Raw genomic sequence first — 21,717 nt, forward strand, 5'->3', positions numbered from 1 at the left:
GTTAAATACTGTAACTGGCTAAGATGAATGACATTTCTCTCCTCCTGTCTGAAACTGATAAATTACAGCAATAAAGTATGAATATATTTATGGCTTATATTTTAATGGGATCCTTGATGTCAGAGTGATATGTGTGAATGTCTACCATTTATAGGGATGAAAGGAAATGACAGATAAGGGGACAAAACAAAACCACAAAATATCAGCCTTTTGGATTTTCATTGTGGCTGTTTATGTAGCGGACTAACAAACAAAAGCTTGGAAGCAGGCAAGTCATAGATTTAGTATTACAACATGACACATATTAAAATCTCATAAAATAGACTAAGATCTTATTTTATTTGCTATATAATGGTACTACGCCACCCGAGGCAGAAAAACCATTTACAATCTACCATTATTAAATCATTCACATCCAACACTCCTGTTATCTAGTGGTTAGTTGATGTGAGTGGTTTCGAGATGTGCCGGTGAAATAAAAGCATAAAAAAAAAGTCAAAGAGTGCAGTTAGCCGTTAAGTTCAGCTCACGGTACGGCTCCTGTTCAGGAAGAGGAGCTTGGACTGATAAACGCTAAACTATCCGTGGGAATGAATTAAGTGGTAATGTCGAGCAGAGCTTGAAATACAGGTAGTCCCCTGTTCATCAGGTGAACCATTCTGATTTCAAGCAACATCACTCTTCCTCTGATGCCACCATCAGGTCAAACGTTATATTTTTACCATGCTGGTGGAAAAATGAGTAAGAAAGCAGTCTCAACTGGTAATTTGTTTCACCCCACATCATTTGTTTGAGATGAGCACATCTCTATACCTTCATCTATGTTTTCTCTCACAGTGTTACTGAAGTCATAACAAATTCAATAATAAAGTCCCAGTACCATAAAGGTTTTATGCACACAAAGCACAAAGTGTACCTTAACGGTTTATACTAAGGTGACAAATGTTTTCACAGAAAATAAATAGTTAACCATAGTTGTGGTGGAAAATGCATGTGTTGTTGTGCTAGGGTATAGTACATGCAAAATAAAAGTGCCCCAATGGTGTCTGTATGATAAATGTACTATTAAGAAATAATACCCATGGGCACGATACAAACAGAACGTATTCTTTGCTGATTCTTTGCTTTCGAGGCATTAATAGAACGTAGTTTAATTTATTCAACGAGAAAAGACTGCATACGAGACTTTTTTTTTTACCGTGAATCTATCTTGTTATGCTTCATAGATGTTAATAATAAATCACCATGTAGGTTAGCACAGTATTTCCTTCATTTTGGTAAAGTCATTTTGGGACTTTCTGCTACTAGTGGCTGAAATCAACAATGTGGATTCTTTTGGCTGTAAGGGTATTATCACAACTACATGTCATCCATGCGAGTTCTACCCTGGTGTATAAACTAGAGCTAGCCCTCAGCAGGGCTCTGTCAGTTTTTTGTCTACTTGTTTGAGGCTGGAAGGCCTCTTTAAGGTGCTTTTGCTCAGAACTTGCTTAGGGGCGGGAGCGCCCCTGCCTTCACCAGCACCGCTGAGAGTAGGTCTGCAGGCCCCGTGGGGTGTGGCACCGCGGTGGCCGAGGGATCTCCGTGCTTGTTGTCCGAGTTCATGGGCGCGGAAACCTTCCCTCTGTTTAGAGTAGATTTCTCTGGCCCGCTGCCACCGACCCCACCCAAACTTGTCTTGCTGTTCTCTGCTGTGGGGATGACAGTGCCCAGATGGGGGTTTCCCACCATCGGGGTCCCAGTGGGCTCCATACCGGTCTGGCAACAGCATAGCAGCCGGAAAAAGGCGGCTCTCATCTCCCTGCTGGACAGAGTGTATATGAGAGGGTTGAGGGCAGAGTTGAGCACCGCCAGGGCGATGAACCAGTCTACCTGGTAGAGAACTGGACACGCATGGGGGCTGCAACCCACATCCATTAGCAGCAGGAGGAAAAGCGGTGCCCAGCACATGACGAACACTCCGAGAACGATAACTACTGTTCGCAGCAAAGCCAGCGAACGCTCGGATGGCCTGCTGCTGACCCTGCGACCACTAGAGGTCACTAGGCGATAGATCCTGATGTAGAGGATGATGATGGCCACCAACAGGGCGCTGAAGACGCTGATGCAGAAGGCAACGTAACTCTTAGCGTAGAGCGGCAGTACTGTGGAGCAGGAGTTCAAATTGTTCAGGCAATTCCAGCCCAGGCTTGGCAGAGCGCTTAGCAGCACTGACACCAGCCAGCAGGCGGCCAGCAGTCCCAGGAGTCTCCCACGACCCGCCGTCTCACACGGACGAAGTCGCACCATTGTCATGTGCCTCTCAATCCCAATGGCCAGGAGGCTAAAGGTGGAGGCGCTGAGGGCTACGAACATACTGCCTTCCCTGGCGAGCCACTGCCCCGGCGTCAAGAAGTAGGTGTTGCTTCCAGAGGTAAAGATGTTGACGACATAGGCCACGCCGGCGAGAAGGTCCGACAGAGCCAAGTTTCCGATAAGAAAGTACATACGGCTGTGGAAGCGCTTGTTCCTCCACAGAGCCAACAGGACCGTGATGTTCTCCAGCACGATCAGCACGCAGATGAAGAGCAGCACGGCTGTCTTACAGGCGCCCCCAATCCGAGGCCTTTCCCACTTGCCCGTGTGATTGTAGTGGTTGACGATGACAGTGTTCATCCCCTCCTCCATTATGTTCGCCATCGTGCCTGGCGTTCCTCGATCACGCAGCAGAGGGCGCCGCAACACAGAGCAAAGCAGAGCCCGGCATCCTACAGCCTCCTCAAGGACCTGCTGTTCAAACGCAGTGCACGATTTCAAAATTAATCTTAAAATCACATTAAACGCTCCCAAGTTACAAAGGTTGTTTCTTAGAACTTGCTTGTTGCAGCTGCAGACTTTATTTCAATATCCAAGTAAAGGACGCGGCTGTTTATATTAAATAATAATAATAATTATTATAAAAAAATGTCTATGGACAAATCAGCCTGTCCTTTAAATCATTCTAAAGATGTACTGAAAGAATTGCTAGGCTTTTTAAAATCAAATATGAAACAAAAACAACTATAACACGAACGAAAAAAAGATAGATTTTGATTTTAAAAAAAAACAAAAAAACCCGAGGCATATATAACAATACAAGAAGAACAACAGGCATGTCTAACTTCCCTTTCAAGTAAATTATAAACTCAGAGCTGAATAAACTCTAAAGACGAAGTTATGATAAAGGATTTAAAATAACTTTAAACAATTACTATTCATTACTATATACTGCAATTACAACATGCTATTCAGTCCAAATATACGACACAGGTATCTTAATTCAACATAAAAAGTTATGAAATTTCAATAAATTGTTACTAATCCTACCTTTTCAAGTAATTCGCCTCATTGCAATATCCCGACAGGTTTGCACAACTTTTTTATATACTTCTCCTCAAGATTTGTTTCATCCACGTTGGATGAAAATAAGTTGGATAAGTTGGATGGAAAGCAAACGCGTATAGTTAACAGTCCGTGTCTTATTTAAAAAGTTTCCATGATTTCAGGGCAGCCAGAAGTTTCCAGACATCCAGCAACTCCCGGCTTCTCTCTGCTCTGAAAGCTGCTCCTGCTGGACTTCAAGCGTTTACACTTTGGGGCGGGATTTCCCCTCTCACCTCTCTGTCTTTTGCCATTTCAGTCAGAAAGTCTCACTGCCAGATACAAATTTAAGAAAAAAAAAAAAGAAAATGAAGGACGTAAAAGCTGGCAGTGCGAGTTTGGTTTAATTTTTGAATTTTTATTACTGTTATTAATACATTACACTGCAGTTGAATAATTTTTAAGTGCAGATTTGGTGAGTTTATTTTGATCGAGAATATCTACCATGTGTTTGGTGATAGTTACTTAATTGTCTGTCCCATTGTGAAGCAGGCCTGATCCTATGAATATTGCAATGTTACCCCCCTCATGAATCTTCCCAAGCTCTCACCTTGAAGAGGATGTTCCTTTTCCAAAGCACTTCAACACGGACGGTTAAGGGGAAAATTATTTTTTAGTAGCTAAATCGTTTCCCTGCTGGATCAGGAAACAGGTGAACTACCTTCTCAATGTGCCTGTCCCTGTAAATCCTTCACACCCCACCTCGTCTACAATTCCTTTCCATAAAAACCATAAAATTACATTAAAAACGATGGATGCGGATTCTGTCGTCGGATCCGAAGTTGCCCGAAATATTCCCAAATAACACAAACACGAGTGTCTAACTCCCTTTTTATGAGAATCAATTACCTCCATGACTCAACAACAAAGTCTGGACCTCTTTTATATCAATAATTACATGAGTCATTGTTTTTCGTGTTTATAATGAAAAAGATGACTGGTTCCCTTCGGTCCTTTGGTGTGTGAGATAGGTCAGACCTCTTCCACCGAAGTAAACTGGAAAGGACTGGACTGGAAGAGTCACTCAGTCATGCCCCCTTTTTTTGCATTATGTAAAAAACTTTATAAGACTCTTAAAGAGTATGTCAGTCTAAATGTGGCGTTGCCATATTTGGAGGTTTTGTCTGCAACTATTTGTGGATGCAAAGATCTGCAGGTTTCCATCGTGTCTGTTGATTTATAAGAATTATGACACATTCTGAAAAGTGAGATGACAACACGAGTTAATTGTAAACTCTTGTAAGAGCGCCGTCAGAAAAAAAGGCGAGTACATGTCACAGATGAGTAATTATAGAATAGAAGCAAAACAGGTTGTTTTGCACCATTTCACATGTCTTCAAGTACAAATACTTCTTGCCATTGTTTCTGTGAGAACCAATCATGTATTTTTTTCTGTTAAAGACCCAGAGGGGAACAAAAGAGTGACCACAGCTGGATAAAGGAAATAAGGAGCTTGCAAACATGCTCATGACCGTGTTAGACAAACGAAATCCCTGTGACCGCAATTTGTATCGGCTGCATCGTGTGTGGCAAAAAAAAGACATGGTGTGACTAATTATAAAGGCTGTTACCTCTCAGGGATGTTAGAATCATAGTAATTTCTGGTATTCAGCTAACTTTATCTTGGAATATTGTTTCAGATACCAACTTCCAGTGGAGGATTTTTCTCCTTCGGGGGAGATATGACCGGGAAATAGAAGGTTGATAACAAGACCAAAGTGACTTCTCTATCCAAGATGTTGGTTTGTGAAGGGTCTGATATTTTGAGTTATTTGTGTTGTCACATGCGTTGCAAAAGCACATGGCATTTTGCGGCCCAACTGTGCAACAGAGTCTACTTCTCTTTGTTAAACTTTAAAACCTCAACCTTACAGCTGGTGACAGATGAATATGAGTTCCTGCATTTCCACATTGAAACTGATATCCAAACAGCATGAAAATCAATTTTTTGAACTCCTTTTTTTTTTTTTTTTTTTTTGAAATGATTTATTTTCATAACATTTTGCTTCAGCACATAAAACAAAATAATCCCAAATGAATATAGCTATTTTGGAAAAAAAAAAAAGGAATTGGGACTTTCTGACGAAGAACAGATCTCAAAACAAAACGAATGATGGACGATAGTACTGTCAACAGTGAGTGACAGCTTAATAATGATAAATAAAAAAAAGGAGGAGGGAGAAAAAACAGAGTAGAAGCTGAGAAGAGGAAGGCTGGAGTGCTTTCTTGAAGTTTCTTTAAAATTCTGCCTCCTGGGTATCACTTATCGTAAGGTGTTACAGCCACTTCTTGCACATGTTGGTGGCATTGTAGCGAAAATAAATCACAGGACCTCAAGAGCAGTTGACTTTGCCCCAAGCAGTAAGAAATGTACAGACATGGTGACAACCCATTTATAACCATATGGAAACACTCTATAAGGACATCGGTGTGTGTTGTTGCAAGCTGGATACAGACTTCCTGGATGTTTGGTTCTGTGGTGCTGAGAGTAAATGTAGCTTCAGGCCAGGGCATCACTCATTAAATAAAATTTCAGTCAAGGATTTTGCCATCAGTGGTGATGACAGCAGTGGGTTGTTGTATGTGGCCTCTGCTCTTCTACGTTTGCACAAGTGTTGTGAGTCAGGGCACTGTGACGTAAGCCCGAGGGGTGAGTTAAAAGTTTGGGAATGCGAACTGCAGTGGGAACAAAGAAATAGCTGCGGTGGAGGAAAAGGAAGGCCTCTCGGGGCGTCAACTCACTGCCCCCTACCCCTGTATTTCACTCACACTCACAGAAACCCATCCGCAGGACTCATACAAGAATGTTGCCACTGGTACAGACACACTATTATAGCAGCATTATATTATAATACACACAATATACACACAAACTACACATTTAGATGTAAAGCATATTCATACCTCTTGGCAAAGGTTCAACAGCCAAACACAGATTATATAAAGTATATCGTATAAAGAACAATGACGATGATGCAACTGAAAATCCTTCTGCCAAAAGAGTTTGCTTGGTATCTGAGTGATTGTGGAGAGCAGAACCATAACTGGGATTATTTTGAAGCGTTGCTACGATATCAGGATGCTCATTTTTTCAGGGACGCCAAATTTCCTGGCAGCACCCCTGACTCTATGGAAAAGATGAGTTGGTGAGACTCAGTATTAATTGTGACCACATCCTGTTGATACTGGGCTATGACAAGAAAATACTCACACCAGAGCAAAACGCTTCAGTGACAGTAGCAGGTATCAGTGCCACTGAGCAGGAAAATAGAATCAGTAAACCAGAAGAACACAAGATTTTTTAAATTATATCCTAGATTCAATTTTAGGTTCTTTGACTGGGGTAGTGCAAAATTCGGGACCATTTTCCAAATTATGGCCAATCAGGGCCATTTCAAAAAAATAATAATGTGATTGTTATGACTTCACCTTGTTTTCCAAAATAAATTAGATTCCTATCCTGTTAATCTAAAAGAAAGTGGCATTTGTGCATTGTAATTATAGTTCGCTATTTCGCAGAGATCGCTATTTTGCCCATTTATTCTGATCAAAATTATCTAAACATAACACTTTCTACATAAGCTTACATCATCTAAACAGAAATGATCCTGTAATTGAATGACACACTATTTCTTAAAATATGGGGCATGTCTCTACAGGAAGTCTTGAGTTGAGCTCTGAGGGCTGATAATGTGTCTGATATCATGGTGCTACTGGTCGGTTATCTGTGGGGGTTTTAGATCTTTCAGGGCACAAGGTGACTGCTTGTCTGACAACCGGCTTTGCTCCTTCTATTAGATAAGCTTTTTATCTACATCCCGCTCAAAATAGCAGAGGAGAGATGGCTGGTGTGTGTGTGTGCATTTAATGTAAATGAATGACTTAGTTAAGGGTGGGTCTTTGTTGTGTAAAACTTAAACACTGTTTGTGTGAATTTTTTCTGGTTGTTTGCAGTAATGAGGGAAGTCAAAAAATTGAGAAATGCTAACATAGTTTACCACCACATTCCTCTATCCTCCAACCTTTTCTGGAAATTCCTAGCTTAGCACCCTCCTGGTGTGTGTCCCATCTGTGGTAACTCTAATGGTGGAACTGTGTCCAGACCCTCCCAGTTTAACACTGATAACACTGACGTTCATCAGGGCTCAATCCTGAGACATTTAGATTTATTTCTCAACATTAAAATACCAATCATGGATTCCCAAAACAGACCAGACTGCTTGTCCCTTCACTTCTCGATAATGGTGGGTCATCTCACGCCTTCATCACTGCAGGGGCTCAGAAGTCACTCATCCCAGGTAATGCTTGTCCTCGCTGGGAACATAGTAGTCATCTCTCACTTGTAAAGTGTTTTTGAGCATCATGAAAAGCGCTATTGAAAACCTATGTATTATTATTATTATTATTATTATAATTAGTTCTGATCTCCCTTTTTGTCCTATTGAACAGTGGAAACACTGCTATGCTTTCGACCAAAATAAAGGACACACCCCTTTGGGTATATAAGGACACTTCTTGAATGGTGTTCTTTCTCTTACATGAAAATTGCTTTGACTATTCCTTGTTATGACTTTTTAAAGTATTACCTGTTGAAGACTGTTGCACAAAGCTGGTGGGTAGTCAGTTAAACGACATAACATACCATAAGGATGTGAGATCTTTAGACTTTATATTAAGTGATAATTGTTGTGGAAGTAGATCAGTGCAGGCTGCAAAACTCCTGGTCCTTCCCTTTGACTGGGGAGGGGGTTGAGTGACTGAACTGATGATTTGATGCTGTGGCCACAAAAAAAGGGAACCTGTATCTGGTGGAAGCGCATGAAAACTGCAAGATTATTGGATACCGACAGTATCCAAACTGGTAAAAATGGGATTTGGAAGATTTTGAATGTATCCTGATACCACAAATTCCAATTTTTTTCTTTTTTGCATCAGTGACTACAGCTGTTTTGTAAGTATGTGATAGTTAGGTTTTCTGCCTGTATAAGTAAGTGTTAAGCATGGCAAGTTTTCTTCTGGAACGATAGGACTCTGTTCATAGAAAAATCTTGATATCATATTGATGCATTGATTTACAGACCAGTGTTAAAAACCTGCGCTTGAAACAAATAACCCAAGCGTGTGGTCTTTCACTGGACCTTCTCTCATAGGTCAACTGACCTGGTATGTCCGCTTGCAGAAGAAATGCTTGCAAAGGAACAAATAATTCCACTATGAAGCATAAAGACAAATCTGTAATGGTGCAGTGTGGTACAACTGAGAAAAAAGAAAAATGTTACTCTGAGTTGCAGCGTCTTGAAAATTCATGAGTGTTACCCAAATTCACATATGTACATAAGACAAACAACATGCACTCAGGGGGAATACATTGTTTCATGTTTTATTTATTTATTTGTTTATTTATTTATTTTCTTACTCCCAAGAAAGGAATCAACATAACATACAATCTTTTTTTTTGACATATTTCTGCTGATGAGTCCCTTTGTTTGTGCCTCGATCCCCTGACGTCTCTTACTCCCGTGAAAGCATTTCCGTCTTTTTACTTGGTATTCACTTTCTTTTGAATATCATTGTTATTGATGTTGTGGTGTATTTCGGCATCTCTATTAATTCATTATTTCAGTGTACAACCAAAATATGATGATAAAATTGAATGTGCTTTTCTGTTATACGCATAACAACTGGTTCAGCGTTGTATCTTGCCCGATTCTTTTGCAAGCTATGTTCTGCCACCTATAGGAACACATAATGAGTACCCGGCAGACTGAGCTTTGTTAGCCAGTTATGTTTAGTATGTAACTGAGTAGACAAAGTTTTTACTGTTCCACTATATTTGTCCCTGGAGGCCAATGGGCTAATGCAGAGTTCTGTAGTGACTTCTTACCCATGGATATATAAAACAATTTGGATTGAATGTCTCAGCTGGGTTCCATTCATTGCAATGAAAAGCTACTCACTGTTAGAAATTGCAGGAAGTGAAGGTGCCTCCATGTCCTTCACTTTATGAGGCCTATCGAGCAAGCAAACATCTTTTCTTCGCTTTAGCTGCTTTACTGGTGGGAGGATCATTTCATCTCATTAATTTTGCCTAAAAAGTTATTTGTGGGGTTTCACTTTCAGAAAATATTTTCCTGTCTTTCTGTCTTTCCTTCTCAAGCTAAGACTCTAAAAAATGTCTTTTGGAACCAGTCGACAATGACATACTCGCAATGTCACAGTTTGGCCACTTGAAATTTGCTAAACCACCCGTTGCTCTCTCTGTCACTAGGTTTCTTAATACACTGATGTGTGTAGAAGCCAGTGATCTGCCAAAGATGTTCATTGCAACCCCACATCAGACAGAGATCCACTGCAGGGATCCATAGTGGTCATGGGTCAGGTTTGAAACCTGAGCAAGACCTAAAGCAACATCTATTGATTTTCCTTTGTGCTCATTGATATGTCTTCCTTACACCAATACCGTTTGCAAAGTGCATCTTCTTTTAGCAACCCAATCTATCGTAGGAGGTAGATTACTGAAGACATGAGGTCGTAGAATGGACCGCAAGGTCAGTCAACTTCATGTTATCTGAAGACAATAAATAGAAGCTTGAGCTCAAACCTTTCCAAACGAAGACAACACAGTGACACTCTACAGAACCCAAAGCTTTCTCAGAGCTTATTTGGGGGAAAGAGACTTAGCTGTGAAAGACTAATTTGTAACATATGGATGACAATACTCCAAGAGGCCCTCATAGTTGCAATGAAAGATAACCAGAGCAGGCAGAGTGAAAAATGCAGAATGAAATATGCATACATTCATATCTCAAGTGAACTTTGTTGACTTGCTTCTGTGCAGTGTCTTGGAATCATATTGATAATGCAGTATTACCGTATATAAGTTAGAACAGTCAGATATCTGCATATGCTAAATCATGATGGCCACACTGACAGACAATATCTTTTTAGATGCAGACAGTGGGGCAAATATGGATGAACATATCTAACACAAGCTGTGATGGATTGTATAATTCAGCCATAACATCACATTTGAAGTGTTTACACTTCATATTCCAGTCATTTTGGTGTCAGGAGCTGCAGCTACTGATAACCTCAGGATAAACCCTGTAAGTATCCTTTAAAATAACTGAATTAACGCAATCTGACTCAGTTTTGTTTACAGAGGAGTGTTTGAAAAATACAGAATATTGCAAAAGAGAGATTAAAAGTCAGCAGTAGATATTTACATATTTTACAAAGTTTCAACATGAGTTTTATGTAGAAGCATTCTGGTGAGTTTTAAAGGCATCAAGTTCAGGCTTTAAAGATTCAGGGTGAAAGAGCACAAAACATTTCTGGACCACAAAATAATATAAAGTATGTGAGTGAATATGGGCTCTGAAGTCCTCACCACAGCGTGTTTATCATTAACATTTCACCATGTCTGCTCTCACTCACACAATCACTCTGGAATTTACAATGTCAAATTCTGTATGCTATTATTTATTTCCCTTATGATAGGAAACAACACTGGATAGACCTCAAGTCTTTGGCTTGCCAAATATGATGAAAATAACTTGAACCTCAGTCATGTAAACAATCATGCCCGATTTTCTCAGAAGTGCTTTTCTGATCTCTGGGAAAGCTTGTACAAGACTCCTCTCCGTGTGTGTGTGTGTGTGTGTGTGTGTCTGTGTGTGTGTGTGTGTGTGTGCTTGTGCTCATGATATCTTTGTGATGAGTTGTAAAATTTAGCAGTGAGGACATTTTTTGGAAAAGGGTGGATTTTGTTTTACACACCATACAACTTCTGTTTGCCATTAAAGATAGAATGTATGTGCATGTGTAATTGGACAACCAAATATTGTATAGCATATATATAATAAATATTGTTTCTAGAATGAGAGCGGCACAGTGGTCCAGTCATTAGCGCTTCAGGCACGAACGAACCTGGTTCGATTCCAACAAGGGGACCTTTCTTTCTATGTAGAGGTTGCATGTTCTCCCTTTGTCTGCGTGAGTTTCCTCCAGGTTCTCTGCTTTCCTCCCACAGTCCAAAAAACATGCAGGTTAGTTGGAAACAATTAGGAAAATTGCCCCGAATAAGTCAACGTTGTCTGTCTGTATATGTGGCCCTGTGATTGACTGGCGACCAGTCCAGAGTATCGCCTCTCACCTGATGACACCTGGGATTGGCTCCATCATTCCCCATAACCTGAGTACAGGACAAGTGGCAGACGATGGATGGATATTTCTAGATTAGTTGTTTTCACAGGGCCAATGGTCATAAGGTCTGCTTGGACCACATATTATTTAAGAGAAGGAATAAGCAAACACAGTGTCACTCACTTGTGCACTCCTATTTTGCAGCCATCCCACTCTATCCTATGTTAGGAAGTAAGCATAATGAAAATGGGGCAGTCCAGCTGGAGTGTGATACAGTGTAACAGCCAGATGAATAGCAGAATAAAATAAATATTATTATTATACTATCCTTTATTTTATTTTTAAAGAATTAAAAGGTATAGGAATCTGTGAAGGATTTTCAAATAAGCATGGATTTATTAATGAACATTTAATTCATTGTAAATCGTTAACATTCAACATTTTAGTCATACTGCTCAACTTCCATCCATCCATCCATCCATCCATCCATCCATCCATCCATCCATCCATCCATCCATCCATCCATCCATCTTCCCCCACTTATCCGAAGTCGGGTCGCGGGGGCAACAGCCAGAGCAGAGGAGGCTCAGACCTCCCTTTCCCCTGCCACATGGTTCCGCTCTTCTGCGAGAAACCCCAAGGTATTCCCAGACCAGCCTAGAGACATAGTCTTTCTAGCGTGTCCTAGGTCTTCCTCGTGGGCTCCTCCTAGATGGACATACCAAGAAAAGCTCCCCACTGGAGGCATCCAGGAGGCATCCTGACCAGATGCCCGAGCCACCTCATCTGACTCCTCTCTATACGAAGGAACAGCGATTCTCCTCCGAGCTCCTCCCAGATGACCAAACTTTTCATCCTATCTCTAAGAGAGAGTCCAGCCACCCTGTGGAGAAAACTCATTTCGGCCACTTGGATACGCAATCTCGTTCTTTTGGTCACCACCCACAGCTCATGACCGGAGGTGAGGGTGGAAACATACATGGACTGGTATATTGAGAGCTTCACCTTCTGGCTCAGCTCCCTTTTTAACATGACAGACCGGTACAGTATCCGCATCAATGCAGATGCCTGTCACCCTCATTCGTGAACAAGACTCCGAGATACTTCAACTCTTCTACTTGGGGCAGGACCTCTTCTCCAACCCAGAGTGGGCACGCCACCCATTTCTGGTTGACCACCATGGTCTCGGATTTGGAGGTGCTGATCCTCATCCCGGCTGCTTCACACTCTGATGCGAACTGCTCCAGTGAGAGCATCATGGCCGGATGAAGCCAACAGAACCACATCGTCTGCAGAAAGCAGGGACTTGATCCTGCGGCCACCAAACCAGACCTCCTCAACGCCCTGGCTGCACCTAGAAATATGGTCCATAAAAGTGATGAACAGAATCGGTGACAAAGGGGAGCCCTGGTGGAGTCAAACTCTCACCGGGAACAGGTCCAACTTACAACCAGCAATGCAGACCAAGCTCCAACAACAATCATACAGGGATCGCACAGCCTGTATAACAGGGTTCGGTACACCATAGTCCCGGCGCACGCCTGAGGGACACGATCCAATGCCTCCTCCAGAGCCCCAAAACACATGTAGTCTGGCTGGGCAAACTCCCATTCCCCATCAAGGGCCCTGCCAAGGGTGTAGAGCTGGTTCACTGTTCCACGACCAAGACAAAAACCACACTGTTCCTCCTGGATCCGAGGTTCAACTACCCGGTAGACCTTACCAGGGGGCTGAGCATTGTGATACCCCTGTAGTTGGAGCACACCCTCCGATCCCCCTTTTTGGGAAGGGGGGTCACCAACCCGGTCTGCCAGTCTAGCGGCATTGTCCCCAACATCCACACATTGTGGTCGAGGAGTGTCAGCCAGGACAGCCCTACAGCATCCAGAGCCTCGAGGAACCCAGGGTGGATCTCGCGTCCAGGCAAAGGACAATTGGATTGCCTTTGGGTGATCCTTCCAGGGGCATAAAGCCCCCGACAACATAGTTCCCAGGATCAGTGGGACACGCAACTGCTCCACTATGGTGAGGTGACAGCTGAGACAACTCAGCTCAACTTTTAATTATTAATTTGTGTGAATACCAATATCATATCTTTTACATGTAATATTAACAACAAATGTATTAAGAAAATGATTTTCATTAAAGTTCTGCATAAACAAGAAGAAACAAAGTAAAAAACAAATTTAAAACAAAACATTCATACATCCATTTATTTTCCATAACGCCTATGATGTAGTCAGGGACACTGTGGGGGTAGAAGTTTCAAGTTAACCTGCCACAAGTTTGGGTAGAAACCAGTCAACTCAAGGAAGCCTAAGTGGGGAGAACAAGCAAGCTCCACACAGAAAGACCCCCTGTCAGGACCAATCCAGGGACCCTCTTGCTGTGAGGCAAAACTTAAACTTTAAGGTGCTTAAATTGAAACATTATGGTAATAACAACAGAGCGTACAGGTTTGCTTGCCAGTAATGTTATGTTGTTGTTGTATTACTGATAATAGTGTTATGGTGCTGCTGAAGTATACATGGTGGCTTCCTGGAATAAAAACATAACACAATGGGACATAACCCCATACAAACAGAACTGAGTATATCTTCAAGGTTCAGTTATTTGATCATAAAATTTAAGTCCCCCCAGCAGACATGGTTAAACAACGTCTGTTTGTGACATTCAGGAAGAAAAAGGAAAACATTCCAAATCACACGGGAACTGAACAAGGCCGTTGTGTCCGGATATCAGGTGGTATAAAAAAGTAAACACTGTGAAATATCTTACAAAGTGAAGGACAATCTGTCAATTAAGTTCACAAATACAAAAAACAAATCACACAAAGATAGACAGGAGGAAAGGAAAGGCGTACATATAATGAGGAAGGGTTAAGAAAAGGGCTGGAAAGAGAGACTAAGCACACAAAAAAGAGGGAATTGCATTAAAAAAAACAAAGTTGTCCAACATTCATAAAAAACACATACCAAAAACTAAAATAAAAAATATGCGATTTCCTTGGTTGGAGTTGTCAGCATTACACTTTTTCAAACAGGTAGAACCCAAACATTTTACTGGAAATGATCTATCTCCTTTTTATTCATATAAATATATCTGTCAGAAGTCATTGAAAAAGCATCACCATAATACTTCATCCCCTATGCAATTTCTCCTTATGTAAAGTGTATGTGTTGTCTGTTTTCTTTCCTTTTGGCTTTCCCTTCCACTCCACACTATGCTAGATTCAGGCCTTGTACGTACACAAGACTGAAAATAAGCTTATTAACCCACCTCTTGTTTGTAACTTTGAATATTTTGACTGCCCTGGGGGCTGGGGAGGTTGAGGGTGGTGGGGGTGTCTCTTGAGACGAGAGGTAATGACCATGCAGTTGACTTGAGACCTCCACACATGTTCCATGACCTTACTCAGGGACCAAAATCCACCTCACCAGCAGAAACAAGCCTGTGATTACAATAAGCATCCGGGAGCCTGGTGCAGATAAAACACTATATTCCATATGCAAATGCCACCAGGATCCATTTTAACTTTCAAAGATATTTAGATGTGCCTTGATGGTACTCACCAGGTTTTATAGTAAATTTTGCAAAGTGAGATTTCAAGCATGCTCAGAAAGAAGGAAAGATATATTAAAAAAAAAAAGATACCAGTCTTTGTTTTAACTAACTGGCACTTGGGTAGCAGCACTTGGGTAGCTTCATATTAAAACTTCATTGCGGATCACAATGTCTAGTAATGATGAATCATAGTTTTCAAATAATAACCAGTCACTGAAATTTGTCAAAGACATGATTTGTTTCAGACATGCCCTCCTTCCCCCATCCTGTTTTACTACTCCCTTGTAGCAACACGATAATCCTTCATTAAATGACATGGAGAAACATGTTTCTACTAGCCTGAAGTAATGTATAACTACTTTCCAGTTGCACATGGCAGACAGCTAGAACAGGAATGGATGATTTTTCCAAAATATTTATTAAAAACCCATCCTACCACACGATGGCATCTATAAATAGAAGTCACCAAGTTCTCATCAACTTTTTCAAACTTTTCCACAGTCAACCTCATCTAGTAAACAGAATGCCCACAGCATGCAGATGTATTCTCCCACCATGTGATCCTGTTATGGTGACGGTATTGAAATGAACGGTGTATGTTTTTGAATGAAGTATAGTTGAATGGCAGTTGGTCATAGCTATGCTAATAGTTTGTCACTGACAGAGGGCTCTGAGGCCTGTGTGACGCGGTGATGTCGCACATAAAGAATGGCTTGATAGAGATCTGCAGAGGTAGTAAAGGCTACCATGGTGACCGGTCAACCAGCAACAACAGTAAGACAGGATGGCTATGGTGCATGGTCTTCCTAAAGCTCACAGGCTCTGGAGTCACGCTCAACAAAATAAAAGCTAAAAACACACACTTCACATCTCATTAGGCAGGCATACTGTGATAGCTGACCAAAACAGGTCACCCCCCCCTTCAAGTACACCCAACAAATGTATATGAGTAAGTTGAATGAATAAAAAAACACCTGAGCTGGCAGAGTTTTTGACATCAATAACTTCTGAAATTGCCATCCAAGTCCTGTTGCTTCACAAAACAGTGCTTCACAGTGCTCATCGCTAGGACAAAGCCTGCAAATTATTTTGAGCAACAAGATGTACTGGATTATTCAGTTTTGTTCAAAGACTATATAAATCTGAATTGTCAAATCATGTCTTATTTATAGTAGAGAAACTAATTTTCATCGCTTTTGAGAAAATTAGAGAGAAAATCAATAATAGAATCCCAAAAAATCGTGAAAAGTATATACACTTTCTGAATTGCAACATCTGATGCAGGTATATCTCTGGACAGAAAGGTACATCGCATGAAAAGCAAACATACATAGCTAAAGTGAAGTGAAGAGTATCTGGCCATCTGTACGCCATTTGTCACAAACACACACACACACACACACACACACACACACACACACACACACACACACACACACACACACACACACACACACACGCTACATTGGATTTCCTGGCCTAGCACTCTGTCGACACCCTCTGTTTATAATTCTGCCACATGAAGGTCCAGTGAATTACTAAGCTCACGCTGATTTCCTTCACCTCCCACACAGACCAACCCACATCTGTCCTCCCGCCCTTGCTGTGTAGGGTTTTTTGGGCTTGTACAGGTTCCAGAGGTGTCCCATACACACATGCATGAACAGAGGACAAGATAGGTGGGCTGTTTCAGCAAAGGGCTGTTTATTAATGGAGAATGTCTGAGCAAGAAATGTGAAGGTGGAGTGCATGACGGAAGGCAGTGAGAAAATAACCTTAACTGTCAGCAATAGGGCCAACAATTGTGTGTCAGATCCAGGTCTGAAAATTTAGTGCCATCTGTATAAACAAGATGGAATTGTCTCCACCCTGAGATCATCCTTTCCAAAAATCTGAAATTTGGACTCGGCCGGACCACTACACTGCCAACAACACCACATCCTCTTCATGTTAGAGCAAGTTGAAGTAAAAGTAAGAAACACATGCACAGAAATACATACACCAGGACTTTGCCTTTGCCCCGGGCCTGGGCAGCTTTTCCCTGGAGTCTTAGCTAAAATAATCAAACCACTAACACAAGAAATTTAACATATGACTCCAACACATTCCTCACCTGCACTAAACCACTGAAAATGAAGAGAACCACCAAGACACAGACATTAAAAACATGGTCCTCGCGGATAAGTTGATATTACAATATCTCGAAATGTAAGAGTTTGCAAATTTGATAGACATCTTCCTATTGTTGCTTGACTCTGAGTCTTCATATCCTACCATGCAACAACTATATTTATTTCAAACCTTGTGTTTATGCATATTGTTACTTTTTTTAAACAAATAATCAAAGTGGAAGGAATGAAACTTGATTGAAAGTTGTATTTTTGAGAAGTCTAATACTTATTGGGCTTAATGTTTTCTCTGCAGCTCTCACTCCGATGGATTGTTTTTCATGGACAAAAACCAAGAGATAAAGACCTAACCTCTAAATGGTTCGCAAGCACTTCAAGACCATCACCATAAAAGCACTAACTCACACATGCTCTTGGCATTCTTGAAAATGTCAGTTTAAATATAGGCTCAGTAACTTTTGAAAGGAGAAGACAGGTTAAATAAACAAATTGCTGTTGTTGACAATCACAGCTGATAGACCGGAAGGGTTGGTTTGTTTAAAATGTTGCTTTTGTGAATGAATATGGTTAAATTGGTAAAATTATCAAATACAGTAATGATAAAATGATTATCGGAAGATGGTTTGATGTCTCTGAGAGATCAAACTCCAACAGTTTTGGACACATTATCAATAACTCAAGTGAAAACTGGAAGGTATGTGGAATTGTTAGGAAACTTCTTTGTTAAAGCTAAACCCATGAATATTTAGTTTCATAGTTGGATGGAAAAACCATCACAAGATTTACCGGAAAAAAGTCTTGAAAACCACTGACCGTTGAAAAGTGATGTAACATTCTCAATATCCACTCCTTGGACATATGATTGTGTGGAAGGTAACTGTTTATGATTGTGGATTAACGGTGAATTCAGACAGACGGCTGGTTGTGTGCCGTATCTATGGTACATGTGTGTACACATCGGTGAGTCCTCACTGTGAAAGGACTGTGTGTCTGGGCGACCATGACTTAATGACACCACTTACTGGCCTAATTCACACTCAGGCTCTTGTGCATATTTGAAAAACAACATGCAAGGAAATCCTGCCAACAGTGAATCAGTTGTGTCTGTCAAAATGGAGGTGAACACTTTCAGAGTTCATGTTATATGCCCTTTGATCTACAATGGGAGGCAAAATGGAATTCCTTGTTTCCTACAGGCCCAATTTTCAAAGTTTCTCACATTTGCAACTTGAAAAATGACACTTTTCAAAAAACTGCACATTGTTCAAACAAAGACAGTCCCTTGTGAAGTGTATTAGGGCCATAAATGGCAAATATTGCCAAGGAAAGGAGGGGTTTAGAGGGTGGAAGGAAACTGAACAGAACAGAGCCACACATATCTTTCCGATCCCACGTAGTTAGTTAGTTAGTTAGTTAGTTAGTTAGTTAAATAATCTAAGCTTGTTGCATTTCACAGGAAATGCCATTTTCTGTTTCCATGAGGATGTGCACAGTAAAACAAGAGAGCAGATGGTATAGCATTGCACTGGTTTATATCCTGTTATTTTTTTTAATGGTAAATTGCTTCACTCAATCCTTGAAATAATGACTATCAGCTCAAAATTTCTTAATTCCTTTCTCTGGAATGTGTCACTTTCTCTGTGCTTGGTCCGAGGCACTATGTTGTGCTCTATTTTTTTTTTTTCCTTGAACAACATTGTGATGCCATGAAACAACTTGTTCTCATGACTCATGATTCAGATCCTGTGTTCCACAAGCCTCTGCCCAGGCGACTGATATTAACTGTCGTGAGTTCACACGCCACATAGCACAATACAAGGAAACCCAGATCTCCTGAGCCTTATGACCATTAATAAAGTGTGAACTATTCCACCAAATACCTCGATCTCCACAGGCTTTAATTGTTTGCAACCCTGTGCTACCATCAAACTAATATTGTGATTTCTTTTGTGCACAGCTGTCCTCACAATTCTTTAAATTCTACTCCTCTTTAATGAACATAGATGATGGGGCTAGCTTGAAAAAAAAAACATGGGACAGAGGGCAGCTCAAAAGTCAAGGCAACAACAGCTGAGGGGAAGCATGCTGTCGGCAGCATGACCTGTGTTTTGCTGTCTCTCGCTGTGTGTTGGTTTTGTGGGGACTCCGAATGGAAGCCCTAAATCCCAGTTAATCTGTCACAGCGTTGGGAGAGCTAGGCACTCGAAAGCCACGCTATCTGATCATCAGCTTTGTATGGTTCTGCTGCCCACTGAGACACAAACATCCTGTTTGAAGAGGGAGAGGGGAAAAGGGAAAGAAAGAAAGAAAAATGCCTGTGTGAATTGTCAGTATATTAAAAAGACTGGAACAGTGACTGGAATGTCTGTGCAAATATGCAATCAAAGTCTCATGGTGCAGTCTTTGCCATGTTAAAATTCATTGTTGATTATTGTGCCAGTTTTTAAAAGTTAAATTTACTTTACTTACGTTGATGGCTCTGCTATGTTCGCATGCATTCAGAAAATAACTGATCAAACAGTCACTACTTTTATAATTTGCTCAATCACACAATCTACACAGCTGGGCTTGTAATCTCCCTCCATCTGGGCCAGTTACGAGAAAGAATCAAACGGCAAATGTAGAACTAGCAGAGGACTGCAGGCTAACTGCTCACTTGAGACGATTACCACAGCATCAAACAGGGATTTGAAAATTTGCCCCCCGATTCCTGTGGATAAGTTTGTAAAACATGCAGGAAAACTTTTCTGCCATGTTGACATTTTTCAGTTCCTCAATTTTCCAACACAAAGGGCAGCATTGCCCCCTGGTGGCATGGTAGTTACAGCAGTTACAGCACCTTCAATCTGACAGCATTACAGTTTCATTAAAAATTTCAATAAAGCCTTTAAAATATACTGAATCATGGTATGATAACAAAAATAAGTACCGAACCTAGAAGATGTACATTCCCCCAGAGGCGGTGTGGCTCAGGGGACTAGAGCAGTTGTCCTTCGAACCAATCATTCCTGGTTTGATTCCCACGCACCTCCTAACCAGCAAAGTGTTGTCGAGCAAGACACTGAACCTCTCGCTGCTGCTTAGCTGCCTTCTGCTCATGGTTCATCCATGATTGGTTAAATGCATCGGTCTAATATCACTGATTTTGTTTTCTTTGTATAATGTGACAATAAAGGGATTGTGTTCACAGAAAGATAATTTCAAATATGCAATAATTTAATTCATACATTTTAAGACAGGTTCATACATATAAACAGACATGAATTTCCTCAAGTCCAGTTGCCAGGACAAGAAGATTTCGACAAGAATTCAACATAACATGAATGACTGAGAACCTCTACAGACATGTAAACAGATATTTGTACCTAATGTTAACCATATCTGTTGGATAGAACTTTGACAAATTCCTACGAGACAGAGATCCAAACTCTTGATTTTACTTACATGTTATACATGAACCCATCAAAACACTTTGAAAAATTACTTGTTCAAGTGAACAATTCAAAAGGTGGATGGTCAGTGCCATGTTGTTGCTTTTTAAACTTACTTTATGATGATGGGGGGCATAAAAACATACAGTTTCCTTTTTTAACATAAAATATTACTCAGTGGTATTTCATCGAATAAATGAACCTTTTTGTGTTTGTGTGCGTACGTGCCTGTGTGCGTGCACATGTGCGTGTGTGTTAGTGGGTGGGTGTGTATGTGTGATATAGTGGTTTTAAGTCATGCTTATGACTGCATGCTTGCTGAAGTCAAGAGGCAAAAAAAAAAAAAACATCAGTCATGTCCAGGAAGTCTGCTATAAGAAAGAGGAAATTACATGAATATATTCCCCTTTAAGATACCTACATGTTGTTCACATTAATGATCCCTAACTATGGTGGTGTGGCTCATTTTGAATTACGGGAATTACAACTGAATTAGTGAAGTACCTTTCAATTTCATGATAAATTATACAGCCTGGCAAAGATATGCCACATGGACAGATATATTTGACATTATTGTCGAGGTTAAATAGCAACAATATTAGTTGGCGGGACTAGTGTCACACAATATCATATTTTGTCGCGTATAAGACATCTTTCTGGGAACTTGTGACCGCTCCATTACTCTTGTGGTGACTTGTTCACAAGAGACATGAGAGACAGGAAAACTGTACTTTAAATCTCACAACACCAAAATTATGTTATTATTATTATTATTATCATTACCATTATCACCACTACTAATTAATTAATTGTGTAATTTTTGTTTTGTTGTCCTAGCAAACATACCTGAGTTTACAAATAGTATCTTTTGCTTTGGACAGTTGAAGGGATCTACCACAGATAACTGTCTGATTGCTAAATGGGTTTTAGCCACAGATAGTGGAAGTATAATTCTCAGAATTTGATATCTTATCCCTACTTCCTCAAGCACTGTATGCACATTGTATTTGGTCCTGAAATAGGAAAAAAATGCCCAGAAAATAAAATCA

At 40.7% G+C, this 21,717-nt stretch overlaps 1 protein-coding gene across 2 annotated transcripts; it reads right to left on the reverse strand.

Moving 5' to 3' along the window:
* Positions 1-208: 208 nt before the first annotated feature.
* s1pr3a (sphingosine-1-phosphate receptor 3a) lies at positions 209-3,584 on the reverse strand. 2 transcript variants are annotated; one of them, XM_086162300.1, is made up of 2 exons: positions 3,346-3,584; positions 209-2,766 (listed from the first exon to the last, which is right to left on the reverse strand). In XM_086162300.1, exon 2 carries the CDS (start codon positions 2,677-2,679, stop codon positions 1,480-1,482), a length of 1,200 nt encoding a protein of 399 aa, XP_086018426.1. In that variant the 5' UTR covers positions 2,680-2,766; positions 3,346-3,584; the 3' UTR covers positions 209-1,479. The 2 variants fall into 2 exon arrangements, with proteins under 2 accessions (XP_086018426.1, XP_086018425.1); XM_086162299.1 differs by having other exon boundaries at positions 209-2,769.
* Positions 3,585-21,717: the final 18,133 nt, after the last annotated feature.

The sequence above is a fragment of the Fistularia commersonii genome, chromosome 16, assembly GCF_037954325.1.
Source record: "Fistularia commersonii isolate RoL2024-O1a breed Wild chromosome 16, RoL_Fcom_v1.0, whole genome shotgun sequence".
Classification (NCBI taxonomy): domain Eukaryota; kingdom Metazoa; phylum Chordata; class Actinopteri; order Syngnathiformes; family Fistulariidae; genus Fistularia; species Fistularia commersonii.

Bases quoted from the DNA above. Each gene is read 5' to 3' on its own strand.
- s1pr3a (XM_086162300.1), bottom strand. From the start codon at position 2,679: ATGGCGAACATAATGGAGGAGGGGATGAACACTGTCATCGTCAACCAC.